Source organism: Ooceraea biroi, chromosome 12 (assembly GCF_003672135.1).
Source record: "Ooceraea biroi isolate clonal line C1 chromosome 12, Obir_v5.4, whole genome shotgun sequence".
Classification (NCBI taxonomy): Eukaryota; Metazoa; Arthropoda; class Insecta; order Hymenoptera; family Formicidae; genus Ooceraea; species Ooceraea biroi.
Genome location: NC_039517.1, coordinates 52,736 through 69,774, shown reverse-complemented (window position 1 = coordinate 69,774; position 17,039 = coordinate 52,736). Strand labels below are relative to the sequence as shown.

Sequence of the window (17,039 nt, the reverse complement as noted above, 5' to 3'; positions counted from 1 at the left end):
ACCACAGGACAGCAGGGCGCATGCGCGAGCGCCCCGACGGTCGAGCAAAAACACAGCTGGTCTACGATCCTCGCAGCGAACCGACGTGCGAACGGCTATCGATGTGAGTGCTCCGCGAGCCCATACCGATCTTGTCGGAGCGCCGAAGATCGCGCGAGTGCGCGACGTGAAACCCGTGAGGAGCCCGAGGAGTCGCAGATCGCGATCCGCTGCGACGCGTGAGTGAACAGAGTGCGAATGTGAGTCTGCGAGAGCGCAGCAGTCATTCGCCAGGAAGACTCCTCGATCGGTTCGGAGTCCTGGACACACAAAGGAGCGCCTGCCTCACGACGCCGACGCATCGTTCTTCCTTGTAAACCCGCCCCGTAAGTTTCTCACATAGGCGCCTCTTCCTCCGTGTACGTACCTCCGTCCGGATATATTTCACCTCTCCAAATCTCGTTCTAACCTTTCGCTCGGCTGGACCGCGACCGAGTTTCAGGTCGCGTGACATCGCCGACGCCGAGAAATCCCATTTTCCGCGTTCGTCGTCCGAGGTCTGTCGAGGCCGCGCAATGGCAATGCGTTTAAAGTTTCAAAGCGCAGATAAGCGAGCAAACGGAAAACGACCACATGGATGGCCTCCGCGCCGCGAGCAAGCCCTACGGGCTCAATGCCTCAACGCGATATGCATTAAGGACACCCATCGTTCTTGCGCTACCCTTTAATCCTGTGTGTGTGTGTGTGTGTGTGTGTCTTTCTCGCAGCCTACTCAACGCCTACAAAACGCCACTGTTCCACGAGCGATGTGGATCAGGTTGCAACATATATTTTTTAATAATATGGATTGTATTCGTTATTAAAAACTCTAAAAAACAAGATGAATACAACCCAATATTATATGCGTATGCGTCTATGATCTTTCCTTCACATTTGCTCTAATTGTAAGTTATTCCCTTTCTTTCCTCATGCGATAGATTTATCGCGTCATGTGCGAGCGAGTGCTCGCTTATCTTTATGCGCGAACTTTGTAAGAAGAAAAGTTTCAGCTCATTATTAACGCAGGAAAACGATTTAACAGCTTCTGAAAGACGTGTCGTTCTCGTTGAAAAAATGAATTAAGTAAACTCGCGAGTGAATGCAAGTATACGTATATCAAAGTTTCAGCTTCGTCTAGTACATATTTATCTTTCTGGGATGTGACTGCGAAAGGATACAACTTTCACAGTTACGTCTCGAAAAATTTATGAAACCGTTCCACCAACAGAAATCTGAAGAACGCTGCATGGAGAATATCTCGTGCAGATTTACGAGATTTATATCATAGATTCCGATATTTATAATTAAGACAAAAACTGACCATGCACGTCAGTTTTATGGGACGCTGTGGCGTTTATTTAAAGCGAGCAATGTAAAACGCGATTGCACGTGTTTCCGGTCTAAACAAAGAACGAAAAAATCCGATGCTCGAACGAGAATCCGCTGAAAGAAATTTCACCGCAGACTAGCCGCATGTGCGCGTGCATCAGGTGATGGCATCGTGACCTTTTCACGTATGCAAAGTCAGCATAACGGCACTCGGGTCGTAGCTTTAATTGTTACGCCAATTAATGTACGTAGCAGATCCACGTATTGTGCAGTTCGTCAGTCTTACGCGCGCGAATAGAACGAACCCTTTTGCCTTGCCCCACCTCCCCTCCAACGGGATCGTCACTTACAGTTACGCGAAAACCGCTAATGTTGTAATTCAATTAATTGTTTTTTGCCAGATATCGCGAGTAAAAGTGACAAATTCTGTACATGTATATTCTCCGTTGAAAAATAGTTGTTAACATCTTTAACAATTGAATTATTCTTAATAACAAATCGAAACACATTTCCTTCAAAAATCGAGTTTTCGATTTCGAGCGGCTGTTTCGTTATCGCCGAGTCGTAAGAATTACGTAATGCGTTTTACGTGAACGAACGTAATACGTTTTTCAGCACGACAATCACGAAAAATTCACGGCTGTTGCACGTGTCATACTTCCCTTATTATCTATAGAATAACAACATTGTTTTTAAACAACATCGGGATGTGATAGAAATTATTTCCGTCAATAGACACTTGAAGAATTGATATAGAAGATTTTTAATAGAGAAGAAACATTTGATTCATTGAAGGCTAATGTTTCATTTTTACAACACTTTTTATGATGAATAAAATTTCGACAAATATCAAGGAACGTTCATTTTTTTAATCTAATTAATTTTACGCAAATTAAGATGTATCATGACAAAAAAATGATCTTATGTTTATATAACGCATTTTCTCAATGGAGAATGAGAAATTCTTTCAAGTTATAAAAGTTGATCGGATTTTAGGGACATTGCGATTAAGGACATTTGCTGACCGTCTTAATATTTACGCTAATGCTGAATCGACATTCCAGAGCTTCCGGTGCCGCTAATGCGGATTGCGTACATATGCATGCTGTGCGAAAGTGCAAGTTCGCGATAATTGATGATTTCCCCATTTCGACGGCGAAACGAGGCTAAGGTTATCGAATTATTTTTATTCGTTATATATATATCCTTTTACACGTTCGTAATCTCGTTTAGTTTTTCGTCACAACGTTGACACACGTAGCGCATAAAAGACAGAATGCAGTAAGTTCTAAATGAATAATGAACTTTGTGCAATTGTGATTTCATCTTGGATTCAGCTTGTATGTTCTCTATTTGATCGCTAAACAGCGAAAACTTCCGAGTACGTAATGTGAAGAGGACCCACGCATCGCAGACTGCTTCTATATTTGGTACAAGTTACCAAGTATGTCTAACGTTGAAGATATATCAATTAATTTCACTCGTTAATTATTTTTTTAATATTAAATTATTATTAGCTGGAACTGCCATCATCAGAAAACAAGTTTGCACACATTGTAAAATATAGTGATAATTTGTTGCCAATTTGTTATTCTATTCTCAATGAAATGTTTTAAAAAACTTTTCACATTAAATCGCGCGCGCAGAAAATCAACGTTATAGGATTGACTTATATAATTTCTCAAGTACCGCCGTGTTATATGTATATCATTCTGCATTGCAGTAGATATTTATATTACAAATCCACTTATTTATATTAACTACAGCCGAAACTTTTACCACACATCAGAACTTCCAAGTGCAAATAAAATTATTAGAACTTTTTCAGTTAAAAAGAATTAATGATTAATCGTAACAAATCAAACATAGATAAATATGTGTGCATAAACGAGATTTATCGCAGTCTTGAAAATATAGGGCGCATGCACCGATCCGAGCTGTGTCCGAGAGCCGCCTAGCTTTTGCATTTCGACAAATAATCTACTGTCACGAAGGTGGGCGGCGCGACTTGTATAAGCGCGTATACGGCATTGTGCAAACCGAGTTTCACGTGCCGCAATAGATTGCTACAGTGCAGTGTCGCGTATTCGAGTGTGCTTCGATGACGCAAGATACGGGAAAACGTTCCGTAACTTCACGAAGCACGAATCCAAAAACGAAATCAAATTCGTCCCGTAAGCGCGAGCGTGTGACGTCTTTTTTTTGCAAAAGAAAAAGAAAAATAGCCATAACAGTCTTTGGCCAATACTTGATATTTCTGACACGAACGAGAGAAAAAGACTTCTTCTACCTCGGTTGGCAAGAGGGCGAAATACCTCGCTATCGTCTGCTAGTGCAATTCGCACAGAAAACGCGCAAGGGCGAAAGGGTGACCCAGTGGCCGAGCTATCGTGAGGAACCTCCCAACACGCGAAGGATCGTTCGATCTGCACGGAAAGATGGATGAATGCTCGGTTTTCCCGAGCCAGCTCGATCTGCCGTATCACTACCGAGACCAAAGATCGACTTCGGGGTCGTATCCCCTCGGTGGCTTATCGTTCCGATCGATTCGCAAAGCGAAGCGATAGTTTCCGCGGTACAATTTTCATTTCCGCGCCCGTGCGCGCAAACGGAAATAAGTCGTGCGGATCCGACCGCCAATTTGAGAGATCTATCGTGAATGAATCATTAGCTTCTTGATTGATAATTAAGCGAGAATCCTCCGCAGAGGATATTTGGTTCATGAAAATGAACCATTGCGAAAACCCGATAGAAAGATTTTCCGACACGATCGCGACACGCGCGCAGTGAACTCGTAGGCAGATGGGAATGATGACGAAAGGAGCGATTCGGAATTTCGGAATCGAAAATTGTCACTTAACGGTGGATGGTTTAGTTCATTGCTCCTAGATGACTGGGCGATTCCGGCAATTCGGGTCTTGCGATCGCAATGAGTCACACAGTTATGATTATGATCGCAATCACTCTGGCATGTGTCAGTGATAATTAGGCATTGTCGCGTCGACATTCGGATCCGATCAGACTCCGAGAAATTTATTGTAACTGTATTCTATTGCTGATTCGAATGCAAAGAAAATTATGAAATTAACTCGTAAAAAACGTGTGCGAAAGTATTAAAGTCATTAGATGTGCAAATTAGATGTGCGGTACTCTTTTTCAAACGATCTCTTTTCATTTAATTTTCCGATTGTCGTACGGGTCGCTTCGTCCGATCGCTCCACGTTTCTTTCAATCTGACTGAGTAATCGGAAAACGTTTTCGCATTCGATACATCATTATTGCACGGGGATGCATCGCACGATGAGAAAGCTCAGCTCTGGTCGCTCAGTTAATCGATCGCGAGCCTCCAAGCATGCAAACAACTCTCTACCAGCGATAACGGCATAGATGGATCGTGCAATCATCGTGTCGCCGGTATATCCCTGACTTTGAATTTGCCATTGATCTATGGCCGTTGCGGCCATATACCTTCCTTCAATTTTTCATCGGAACGAAATCAAGGACGCATACGATCGATAATCTAAAAAAAACATAAGAGAACAGCGGACGCGTTTGCACGCGTTCGAACTTGTTTCGCCACTGGAAGGTGGAAGAGGTAATGAGATTATATATCATCGAAACTATCGATGTTGACTTACGTGACATAAACAGATAATTAATTATCGATCATGATTTTTGTCAATATGTTTGCAATTTTTAAATATATAATTTGCGATATAAATATATTTTACAATTAGAAATATAAGCACGAACTAATGGGACGTATACATGTTAATGATTGATTTTTGTTACAGCCAACGATGTCGCCGGTAGGCTTTTAATATCTAAATCAACGCGAGGAGCTAGAAAACAGCGGGATAGATGACAAAGAGATGGCGTCGACGAGCGGGCACAAGAGGAACGGCTCCAGCTCGAGCATGTTCGCGCACAGGCGAACCGAGTCCGGGGGTGGCTTCGTCGGTTACAAGCGAGCAACCGAGGGTGGCCACAAGCGTGCCGAGAGTATATCCAGTGCCTTCGGCCACAAACGATCCGAGAGCGGCCACAAGAGGAACGAGAGCATCGGCGGCGCTTTCGGCCACCGGAGGTCCGAATCCGGCAGCAATTATCATTCCACCGGTCATCGAAGGAATGAGAGTATGTACGCGATGACGGGTCTCTACGCCGACAGCGCCGGCACCGGCGCTGATAATAACACGGACCCACTGCAGATGAATGGCGGCCGACTCACCCATGACACGGTCATCAGGTGTCACAGCAGAAATCCGAGTTCCGGTCTCGTGGATCACAGGTGAGCGAAAAGGCAAGAGGAAAGATGCTCGTTTTATTGTTATCTTCACCATCGCGATCATCAGTCGCGCGAGGACTGCAGAATTGCGAGATCCAGCTCTGTCAAGTTGGCACCGTGAAATGAGAATTTTCAAACAATTGATATTCGATATGGTATTCGATTGTCCACATTTGTCCCTATATAATTGTCTTTTTTTCACTTTAATTTTATTTTCAAAAAGAAATTAAAAATTAACAACTTATGTTTATCTGATTTCATTCAAACTGTATGGTCAAAAATGGGGCACGTGATACGTAACATAGATTAAACACTCAACGAGATTGAGATTGCGCGGATTTAACTTTTCTCCTTTTCTTCTCTATTTCCGCACGATTTGTTTTCGCCAAGGCAAACCGATTTTCTCGCTTGCCGAGAAAAAGAAATGTCATTTCGTCGTACAAGTTTCAATCCATCGTTCTTTATGCTTCTAATATACTCGTGCAAGATGCGTTCTCGTTGTAAAATCGATACAACTTGGCAAAGTCTCTGACCACAAGATACGGCCCCACTAGGATAATAATCGCGACTATCGAACAGCGTGAGGTAGTTGAAATAGAAAGAGAAAGTGAGTGTGACCGTGACATATTTCGCTTGACGCGTGGATTTGATTTGGCCAGATCACTTGCTTTCTTCGACTGTCGCTTTTATTGCTCCACCATCCTCGCATTACGTTTCATACGTGGAGAAAGCTTTTAAACACCTTGCAGTCGGAAGGACATGACGTAAACGTAAGACTCGTAGAGCTGATGAGCAAGGATGTCTCACGCTATTATATAATATGAAATAAATAAAATATCGCGTGTGGTATTTTTCTAAAACACTATACTATATACTACACAATTCTGTAAAAATTAACCATTATTTAATGAAGTATAAAAACTTTTAGAGAGAGAGAGAAATATCTAATTAGCAGACATTAAAAACCTACAGTGTGTAATCATGTCATTATGTATGATCATTATGTATGATCATTATGTATAATCTCATCACACCGATTCTAAATTATGTAATTATAAACAACAATTGTCACGAATTACTTATGTTTCCGATTTAGATTTCAAGTATCTTTCGTTTAATTATTTTAGATTGCTTTTAGAGTATATGTAAAATTAAACGTCATCGCGAGGATAAAATACATAAAGTAACAAAAATAAAGAAAAATTAATCAAGTTATTCATCGCACGATAATAAATACACATCGATGTTAAAACAATGTTTTATTATTCGACTGCATTTTCTAGTATTACATACCCTACTATATATAGTATCACTGAATGGTATGCTGCCAGAAATTTGGATTCATTAAATGTCAGCATGGAGATAAACGACGACCGCAATGACACGCATCGTCTCTATCGCCCTGTGTCATTTAGACGAAGACACGTTGCTTTGGTCACTGCATTCCGACACATATACAATAATAATCTGATTCCACGCTTGTTAGTTATCAGTTACAGCATCGTGACCGATATTTCTCGGCACATCACGTGGCATTATACAGCACAACGTATTCACGCTTCGTTTTTCTTGTTTATTATTTTTCAGAGACTTTATCATCAAGTGTCACAGCAGGAATCCCAGTGCTTCTATGGTAGACAGGTAAAATTGCACATTGTTATTCGTCAAATATCTCTGTAATTGTATCGCTACGTTTGCTTTCACGAGCGACACATTCGCTCGAAAAACTTGCGGATTCGAAAATTGGAAAATATCCCTATCCCTCTCTTTCATCCTCATTCTCTGTTTTGGTTCTTTCTGTTTTTTCTCTTGCGTGTATGTTTACGCGTGTATATGAATTGACTAGAGTAAATTGTTCGGTTCGATGTTTGCGTCAAATTTCACTTTATTGCATTCAGGGGAAACAAATTATTCATCAAGCAAGTAATCACTATCGTTGTCTGTGATTAGACAATCTATGATTATGAACATCGTTGCCTGTAAATTGATTTGGAAAATTGGAAGCCGAATCGAACTTTTTGACCGATGCAACATTACTGAAACAATTGTGTACACTGTACGGTAAAATATGATCATTATATTGCTTCATACATAGAATGAAAATTTTCGCACAAGTTTCGAAAAAGCCAGGTAAACATATTGCCGAACGATTGCGATGATAAATGCATCAATATAATCACGCAAGAGAAATATGGAAATTTATAATAGCACCAACAATATTATACAACAAATGCCCTCTTTCTATATACATATAAATAGAATGATTGTAGAAAATATAACGATAACGTCGATAATAATCCCTGTGATTTTGAAGAAAGTAGGTATCTGATAAGCAAGTAATATATAAATGCAATATATAAATGATCTCAAATGTCGCGAGCGCATTGTGAGTTGCTCGTTCCGTGTCACCTGTATCACGCGACCGTTACGGCTTCGATTTTAATCGCTCGTTTGATTACTCATCGGTTCGTTTTTAGCTTCGAGACCTGGTTGCATATGCTCATTGTTTGATCTCCTTGAACGTGTCCAGGGCGGAGAAGGAGCGAGCGCAGACACCGCCGTTCAATCCGGACTCCAAGGACTGTGGGATTCTGAGTTGTAGGCCGGCCTTCGTTCAGAGATTCGCCGGGATAAAGGTACGAATGTCACGTACGACTCAGCCTCGCACGAACTTTCGTTACTAAGACAGGGAGAAGAAGACACATTGGTGAACGCCACGTTGAAGAGTCACGTATTATCGGGCGGACGATCTCCTTTGCCGCGCACTTTGCGTGAACGGCACTCTTGTCGTCCCTTGAGCGGTGAGCGAGTTCTAGCTCGCGCACATTGTACACGCGGATGTAGAGAACAAGCCGCGTGACTCACCGGCACCGCGCGTGCGAATGTACGTAGGCGAGCTAGAAGTAAATGATCCAGCTGTTTAAAACTGTACGATCGAATGCATCGCTTGCATTCAGTCATTGTAACTCCCTTTGGGAAAATATTATTTGGCAAAATATTACGAATCTTATTGTGTCAACCGTGTGTGATTTTAATTGGTTTGCGCTCGTAAAAAGGCAGGAAATCGATTAATCGCCTGTCGCGTCCTGAGAGCATCCTGACGCAGCGTCTATCAACGCGAGAAACAATTATTTCTACCAGACAAACGCGATAGACAATTTTCTATGAAAAAAGTGTGAAAAAAAAAAAATATAATAATGATTTACAAGTCGTTGATAGATGCACGATAGATGAACAATTTACTTCTATCACATGTTGTTTACTTATTGTTAGTCAATCTCTGCTACTATGATGATTTCAGGTGTTTGTGTTTCTCCTGTCGTTCCTCGTTACGTTGCAACAAGCGCTTAGCTCAGGTTACATCAATTCTGTGATAACGACTATAGAGAAGAGGTTCGAGATCCCGTCCAGTCTGTCGGGCCTCATCGCGAGCTCTTACGAGATCGGCAACGTTATCACTGTCATCTTTGTCAGTTATCTCGGCAGTCGCAGACATATACCTGTCTGGATAGCAATCGGTAATTCTTTCATAATCTGTCATAATTATCGAACATCATTTTTATCGTCATTTATTATCGTCATTGTCAATTATTATTGTCAATTTCTTACTATCAGCGTTATATTCACTTGCTTGTTTTAGGCGCGGTGATAATGGGACTGGGATCGATGATCTTTATGGTGCCACATTTTACGGCGGAACCCAACTTGACGACGACCGCAAATCATTCCAGTTCGGATAATATCTGTCGCGGCGTGTCGTTACGCGAGCAAGACAATATGGGTCTGGGTAAGCGCGCCTCTACATTTCGAAAGGAAGCAAATTGATCACTGAGAAAATAACCACTGATTATACGTATAATACATTTTTACCTCTCCGTTCGCGATAAACGAGGAAAGGAAAAAGAAAACAAAAGAGCGTGGAAGTAAAAAAGCTGATCAATTTGGAAGTTTTGTCACACATATATTCCATTTAATTCTTCTATAAAGAGAGAAAGCAAAATTTCTGCTGTGTGGTAATTAAATAATTTGAGTATCTTATACAGGTCGTCTCTCGTCGGGATTGTCTTCGCCTCCCTTAGCACCGCACAATAATCTAAGGGGCGATAATTGCATACAGGGATCCCCATCCACGGCCGGGCCTGTTTTGCTCTTTGTAATTGCTCAGTTATTATTAGGATGCGGAGGTTCGCCTCTATTCACTCTCGGTACTACCTACATAGACGATCACGTCAGGCCGGAAAGTGCATCTTTATATATTGGTGAGTTGTCGACACGTTTCTTCTATCTTTCACATTCCGCGCAAAACTCTCGAAATTAATGTAGAATATAATTTTTTCTAGTCTAGCACCTCGTTCTCTTGGCTCTTGGCCAATTTCTTTCTAGTTATCAATATTACTCTAAAGTAAGATTGTTTGAAGCAGTTTAAGAAATAGATAATCATTGTTAGGTTTAATATTTTAATTTATGATTTTAATTTGTGATTATCCGCAATAAAATCTTTTGTCATTATTTTTTTAGTCATTATGATTTATACACTTGCATTCAAAATATTTCTTACATCAAAGAATGCCCATGTTAAAAGTTTAATATAAAAGTTGAAAGTCTTCCTTTCAGGTTGTATGTATAGTATGGCAGCCTTTGGACCAGTGTTAGGTTTTCTTCTTGGGGCATATCTTTTATCCTTTCATATGGATTCGTTTTCCGGCACAATCATAAGCATCGGTAAGAGAAAGCTGTTTCTCAAATTCTTCTTCATCACCATCTCTCTCGATTGTTATTTTCGTGATAAGCGAAACATTCACTTATATATTACATAAATGTAACAGATCCCGGAGATCATAGATGGGTCGGTATGTGGTGGGGTGGATTTCTACTTTGCGGATTGCTCCTCATTCTAGTGGCGATACCTTTCTTCAGTTTTCCGAAAACGTTACAACGTGAAAAAGAGAAGATACGAATTATCGAAAAAAACAAACCCATAACACAAAAAGAAAAGGAACAACAATCGAAAGAGAAAATGGACGATAGTGGTTACGGCAAAGATGTTAAAGGTAAATTACTTTGTACGAGATGATTATCGTGTCATTGTCATCACGCGTAATCCACATTGTTGTCGCTATTGGATCAATAGCATTTAGTATGTTCACAAAGATATTACTTGTTTTTTGGATTTATCAATACATCATAAGAAAATATATAACTTGAATGATCTCTTGAAGTAAATTGTCAAGAATCAACAAGTTTAATACGGTAATAATCTTTGCTCCTTCCTTTGCTGCCAACAGATATTCCGCGAAGTATGTGGAGGCTCGTGTGCAATCCAGTTTATGTCGTGACGTGTCTAGGAGCGTGCATGGAGCTGGTGATTGTGTCCGGCTTCGTAGTATTTCTGCCTAAATACCTCGAGACGCAGTTTAGCCTGGGAAAGAGTCAAGCGAGCATCTTTACCGGCTCGGTTGCGATACCGGGCGCCTGCATCGGCATCTTTTTCGGCGGATGTATGCTCAAGCGCTTAGAGCTCAGGCCGAAGGGCGCGGTGCAATTCGTTCTCGTCTCGAACATAATCTGTCTGGTGTGTTACGGCCTGTTGTTCTTTCTCGGCTGCGAGAACGTGAAGATGGCTGGGACCACTATTCCATACTTTAACAGTAGCACAAAGGGCCCGGAGCCCTTTCAAGTGAATCTCACTGCCGCGTGCAACTTTGGTTGCGAGTGTCGAATGACGGACGTCGAGCCGGTTTGCGGTAACAACGGTCTGACGTATTTCAGCCCGTGCCACGCAGGCTGCACTGCCTTCAGTTCCAAATCAAATTTCACAAATTGTGCATGTAAGTCAAAGTATCGAGTGTCTATAAGTGTCTATATGTGTCTATATGTGTCTATATGTGCTTTGTCTAAACCTCAGATGATCTAATATTACAATGTTTATTAGGATTTTCATCTCGAGAAAATAACAAGAGTTTACCATTAACATATAGTGCGCGTATCTTAGAGAATGTAAAAAAAAAGATTAGCATATTAAAATAAAAATCAATTCTCTATATATTTATTATATTTTATATTGTTAAAGGTATACACGGTAATTTGACGGTGCTACCACCGGCAGCTCCGGAATTTGCAGAGGTGACCGTCGTGCCAGTAGCAACCGCAGGTCCTTGTACTTCACCATGTAGAACGATATTTCCGTTTCTGATTCTTTTATTCTTCATGACATTCATCGTCGCCGTAACTCAAATGCCACTACTTATGATAGTATTACGGTAAGTAATGATATATCATTTAAATTGATTCCTTCACGCTAAACTGGACTGTTGACTATATACAGATCGGTTTCCGAAGAGGAGAGATCTTTTGCCTTGGGCATGCAGTTTGTCATTTTTCGGTTATTCGGCTATATACCAGCACCGATATTGTTTGGCAATTTAATCGACTCGACGTGTTTATTATGGAAAAGCACTTGTGGGGAGAAGGGTGGTCGATGTCTGCTGTACGACATCGAGCAATTTAGATACAGGTGACATGCACCATCTTTAACACATACGATCATCTTTATATCCATACATATATCTTTATATCCATATTTCACGACGATTTCACAGATACGTCGGCCTGTGTGCTGGAATAAAAATTCTAGCTCTGGCGTTGTTTCTAATCGATTGGTGGCTAGTAAGAAGGAGAAGGCAAATGGAAGACCAACTGCCCTCCTTTACCGTTAATGAATTCGTAGGGTCAATTATCAGTCTAGATAAACGTGAGTGACAGTTGCTTTTTCATATTAATATATCTATAAAGAAGCTCAATTATTGCGATTGATTGTACATGCGCATATGCGAATATGCTTTCTGCTCGCCAACAATGGAAAGAATCGTGATAAAACATGATGATTTGATGATTGGATGTGGAGTCCACATTGTGGACACACTGAATAATACCTATAAGGATACGCTCATAACTTAATTAACAACGATAATATAAGCTGTCGTATGTTGGTAGTGTTTGAAGAGAAACCGCATCAGAATTTGGGAGACGGCGACGCAACTCTGCCGAGTTCCGAGATCGCAACACCATCCTCCATCTCGTCACCCACCGAACCCACGAAATCGACGAATCTCGAGGAGACCGAGTCGTCGAATCGGACACAAGATTCAACGGATACGGCGAGTCGCTCGAGAAATACAGAAACCGAGGTCCGCGACACGAGGCAAGCGTTGCCGCTCGCTATGCAAAATCCGGAGTTTGAGGTCAAACCCTCGAGCGGTGTAACGGAAACTCGTAGTCGCGATGATTAATGTTTATTTTATATTAGAAGTTATAGAAATAAATATATATATATATATATATATACATATATACACACACACATGTATGTATGTATGTATACCAAATTGATGATAGATAAATTTGTGACGGATTATTTTACACTCTTACTTACCAATGAAGGCTTTTAGTGTTGCAGACTCGCATATCCCCGTGTGCATTGCTTATATCTTCTTACTGAGAAGCAAAAAGACACGTTACAATAATATTCATAGAAAGAGAGCGAAAGTTCGCACGGCGTCCGATATGCTCTAGTAAGAATGTAAATATAATGTACATTTAATTATATATTTTACATATTTTCCTTTTTTTTTATAGAAATACGTATATACGTATACATAGCTGTTATTTATTATTTGACATAATTTGTCACAAATTTAAATATCCGAGTTACTTTTAGGAGATAATACATCACTAGAGCATAAATTTTTACTGCAATCACATAGTGTATACACACACACACACACAATGTGTAGTTGGGTTAAAAACGTACAACTTGAAATTATATTGCTGCACATTTTGATTTATACCGTTACTACGTATATCATTAACGAGAACAAAGAGATAAAAGAAATACGGATGAGGTTCTATTCTCGTCCGGATGGAATCCGACGAAGAAAGAATGAGCCTTGGCGAGCGTAACGATGAAATTGTAAATATGGAAATTCCTGCCTTAAGAAATACAAGACTAGAGAGATACAAATGTATATTTAAAAAGTAATGAATTAACAAGTACCAGAACTAACGATCTATATATGATATCACTAGATGCAGAACGCGGAACAAAAAGCTACGATTTATTTTATGACTTAGGGTTAGAATTCTCGAAAGAAAACAGGTAGTCAATTTAGCATAGTAAGATAAACAGAGAATTAACGTAACAAGTAAAACGTGAATAATCTCTCTTGTTAAATGACACGTTGATCTGTATTTTATATTTTTCCGTAGATTATACAAGTATTACTGTAAAAGCCTACGCTATCGATGCAAGTATCGCACGTGATCTCTTAGCCTCCGTTTTCCTTTCACTCTTCTTTGCTGATTTAATCAGTTGTTCCCTAAGGACGTTTCCGATAGAAAGTAATGAGTCACCATTCTATACACGCGTACATGATACGAATGCTTCCAAGCAACGAAAACTGAAAACTCGGATTTGCGGGAATCGAGGAATAACCGGAATTAAATTTCTTTCTCACAAATGAATCCTCTGGCTTTACGCAAACAACTCGCTCTCTACGTGGAGCGTTATTTGCTTCGTACCTGAAAGCCTCTCTCGAATCAATTTCGATGTAAAAGGAAACTATATGAAATTACTCAGGAATGAAATTCTACAGAGGGTAGAAACGCTCCTAATTTAACTATCAATATAGAATTCACAAATATATATACCGTATAAAGAAGAGGAAGAAGAAGAAGATTATAGCATTATAGCATTATAGAGGAGATACCTATAAGCTTGCGCTTTGATTCTCATTCTCAATGAAAGATACGTAGTACGAGAGATTTGACCGTAATTAAAATACATTAACCGATCGATTTGCATAATTTTCTGTATCCTCTGTGCTGTTTGCCTCGACAACAAAGTAAATTTTGCGTCTAGACGCAGAAGCGTTACATTTCCGAAAATGTCATGTTTAATGTAAAAACTTGGTCACGGACGACGACCGTTCGCTCCAGTTTTGAAAAGAGCGATGCGTGTAACCTCCATATAACTTTACCTATTAAAATACTAAATACATATACATACGTACAGACATACATGTATGTGTATGTGTGTGCGTGCGTGCGTGCGTGCGTGCGTGCGTGCGTGCGTGCGTGCGTGCGTGCGTGAATGTGTGCCCAAGTAGTAAAGTGACGTCTTGTCACGTGTATGTATACATCTAACTTTGTGATATAAATCTCTTCCCAACGGTAACTTTTGAAGAAGATAGTAGAGAGTAATAACAAGTGCTGTGAATAGAGAGAAAAAAAATGCGTTAAATCAAATTCGATTCGATTTACATGCCGAGAAACGAAAGAAAATGCGGACATATTCACGTGGGACATATTTTGTCCGAAATAATCGTACTGTAGATAGTTAGCGATTTACAAGATGACAGATCTGAGAAAACGCATGCATCGCATCGTAATACAAAAGATCTCGTTCGTGAGGTTGCCATGATAGATCGATAGTGTATTGAGAAGACTAGAGGGAAAGTGATGGTACGGCGTAAACAATTTCGAAGAATTGATTAATTCGCGCGTAATCCATAATTTCTAGCTGATATCTTTCAACGATGTTACTTAAATAGAATTTATTGCGTGACTACGGGTGCCCGAAAGCGAAGACGAAGAAAGTACTACCCCGATTAGCGATTTTTCAAAAATTCTTTATATAAGTTGCTATCGCACGAGAAGGTGTATCGTCGACGAGCTTTCGAATCGTTCAGTGTGTTAATGGGTGGACATAACATAAATATATATTTCCATTACCAGATTTCTTTTCACCAAATCTTTCTGATTTTCTCATCTTCCGTTTCTGTTTAGTTAACATCAGGTTCGACTATCTCATTGCGTTGCGCAGTTATTACTATTACTACTTACTACTACTAATACTGCTATTAATACTGCTATTAATACTGCTATTAATACTGCTATGATAGTCGATAATAACAGTAGATTTTTGATCGGGTGCATTTTGGACATTTCGTTGTAATTCCTCAAATCGCCACATTCCATGCGCATGTGTGCACGTGTTGACACGCGCAACGGAGAAAGTAAGAGAAGGAACGATCAAGTATTCACTAGAGATCATACTACATTTAAATGAAAACTGTTATGTACATATTATATGATTATTACGATAACGTAAGATACTGCTTATAGATGTAATGTATTTTTTGTAGGGACCATAATGTAAGCCGAATGTATATAATGTTACGATTAGCACTAATGAGTGATAACGAGCTAATAATTGATAATCTATCGTATTTACGAAAGCAATATGCAATGATCGATCGTGACGCGGAAATTAACAAGGACATATTAAGAGAAACTTGTCGGAGTAAACGTCACCATTACGTTTTCTCTCGGATAATTTATCTTCAACGATTTCAATTAAGCGAGACGATGTGCTTTTTGTGAAACATCGCTCGAAACACATGGTCGATATATGAAGAAGGGGTGTGATACAGAAAATAATAGAAAATATCCAACGATGCGGCAGATTTTTAGAGATTTATGAAATTTCGAGTGCGTGCGTGTACGCGCACAGTATACGTTTGAGGCGTTTGCACAATGAAACGGTTCGATCCGACAGAATACTATTCCATGTAGTACAGAGATATCGCGCATATTTCACGAGAATTGCAATACTAAGTTGTTTATAACATTATGTAGATAAAAAGTGATGGAATGTCACATGATTGAAATATTTACGTAAATCAATTGGTCATATATTACGTTATATGCACGTTAGAAAGAAAATTTAGTTAGCCTCTCTCATTCTCATGATTACACATAGACGAAAAGAAAAATTCAATAGAACAAATTCGTAACGTGACTCTCTATTGGGATTACCAGCAAAAGCTTTTTCGCCTCTTATAATTTATTTCTTTTTTTACAAAACTAAAATGGATATATTGTACTTTAGCGATTTTCGGAGAATACATAAAACGGACATAGCTTTTGCACACGGTACGCGATAAGAGCCAATAGCTACAATCGAATCGAAAAAGACAGTAGCGACTATTATAGTGAAACTTCCGTTTCGACTCGAGAAAACAGATAATAATCATAATGATCGAAATCGCCTTTTTCTTGACTTGTATACAAGCCTAATTTTTGGAATTAAGGCACGAACAAACAATGTATTTACAATGGAATAAATGTTTTGAAAACTGTTATCTGAAATCTGGATCGTATTAATAAGAAAGGTAAGAAAGTTGAAGCGTCCGCACTCGGCAGCGCTGCGAGTAAAAAGTCAATCTCCGAAAAACAATTTGCTGCGTCTGTCCGTTTAATAATAGACAATCATAAACAGAAATCTATCAATGAGAAAAATATGAATAATATAACCGCTTGAAAGTGACGGAAAGATCGCAACAGC

At 39.8% G+C, this 17,039-nt stretch overlaps 1 protein-coding gene across 4 annotated transcripts; it reads left to right on the top strand.

Annotated features, from left to right (window-relative positions):
- Window positions 1-65: 65 nt before the first annotated feature.
- LOC105286145 (solute carrier organic anion transporter family member 5A1) lies at window positions 66-16,843 on the top strand. Of its 4 annotated transcripts, none has more exons than XM_026974139.1 (14): window positions 66-365; window positions 5,142-5,638; window positions 7,223-7,276; window positions 8,166-8,271; window positions 8,937-9,153; window positions 9,276-9,422; window positions 9,679-9,894; window positions 10,250-10,357; window positions 10,462-10,686; window positions 10,921-11,463; window positions 11,706-11,895; window positions 11,961-12,149; window positions 12,235-12,386; window positions 12,629-16,843. In XM_026974139.1, exons 2-14 carry the CDS (start codon window positions 5,220-5,222, stop codon window positions 12,922-12,924), a joined length of 2,862 nt encoding a protein of 953 aa, XP_026829940.1. In that variant the 5' UTR covers window positions 66-365; window positions 5,142-5,219; the 3' UTR covers window positions 12,925-16,843. The 4 variants fall into 4 exon arrangements, with proteins under 4 accessions (XP_026829940.1, XP_026829938.1, XP_026829941.1 ...); XM_026974137.1 differs by having other exon boundaries at window positions 10,238-10,357; XM_026974138.1 differs by lacking the exon at window positions 66-365 and adding an exon at window positions 372-4,942 and having other exon boundaries at window positions 10,238-10,357.
- Window positions 16,844-17,039: the final 196 nt, after the last annotated feature.

What these genes read in the sequence shown, in the direction of transcription:
- LOC105286145 (XM_026974137.1), top strand. Translation starts at nt 5,220, where the DNA reads ATGGCGTCGACGAGCGGGCACAAGAGGAACGGCTCCAGCTCGAGCATG. An exon ending in AAGTGCATCTTTATATATTG is followed by an intron (nt 9,895 to 10,237) that starts GTGAGTTGTCGA and finishes AAAAGTTGAAAG; the next exon opens with TCTTCCTTTCAGGTTGTATG. An exon ending in ATCGAGCAATTTAGATACAG is followed by an intron (nt 12,150 to 12,234) that starts GTGACATGCACC and finishes ACGATTTCACAG; the next exon opens with ATACGTCGGCCTGTGTGCTG.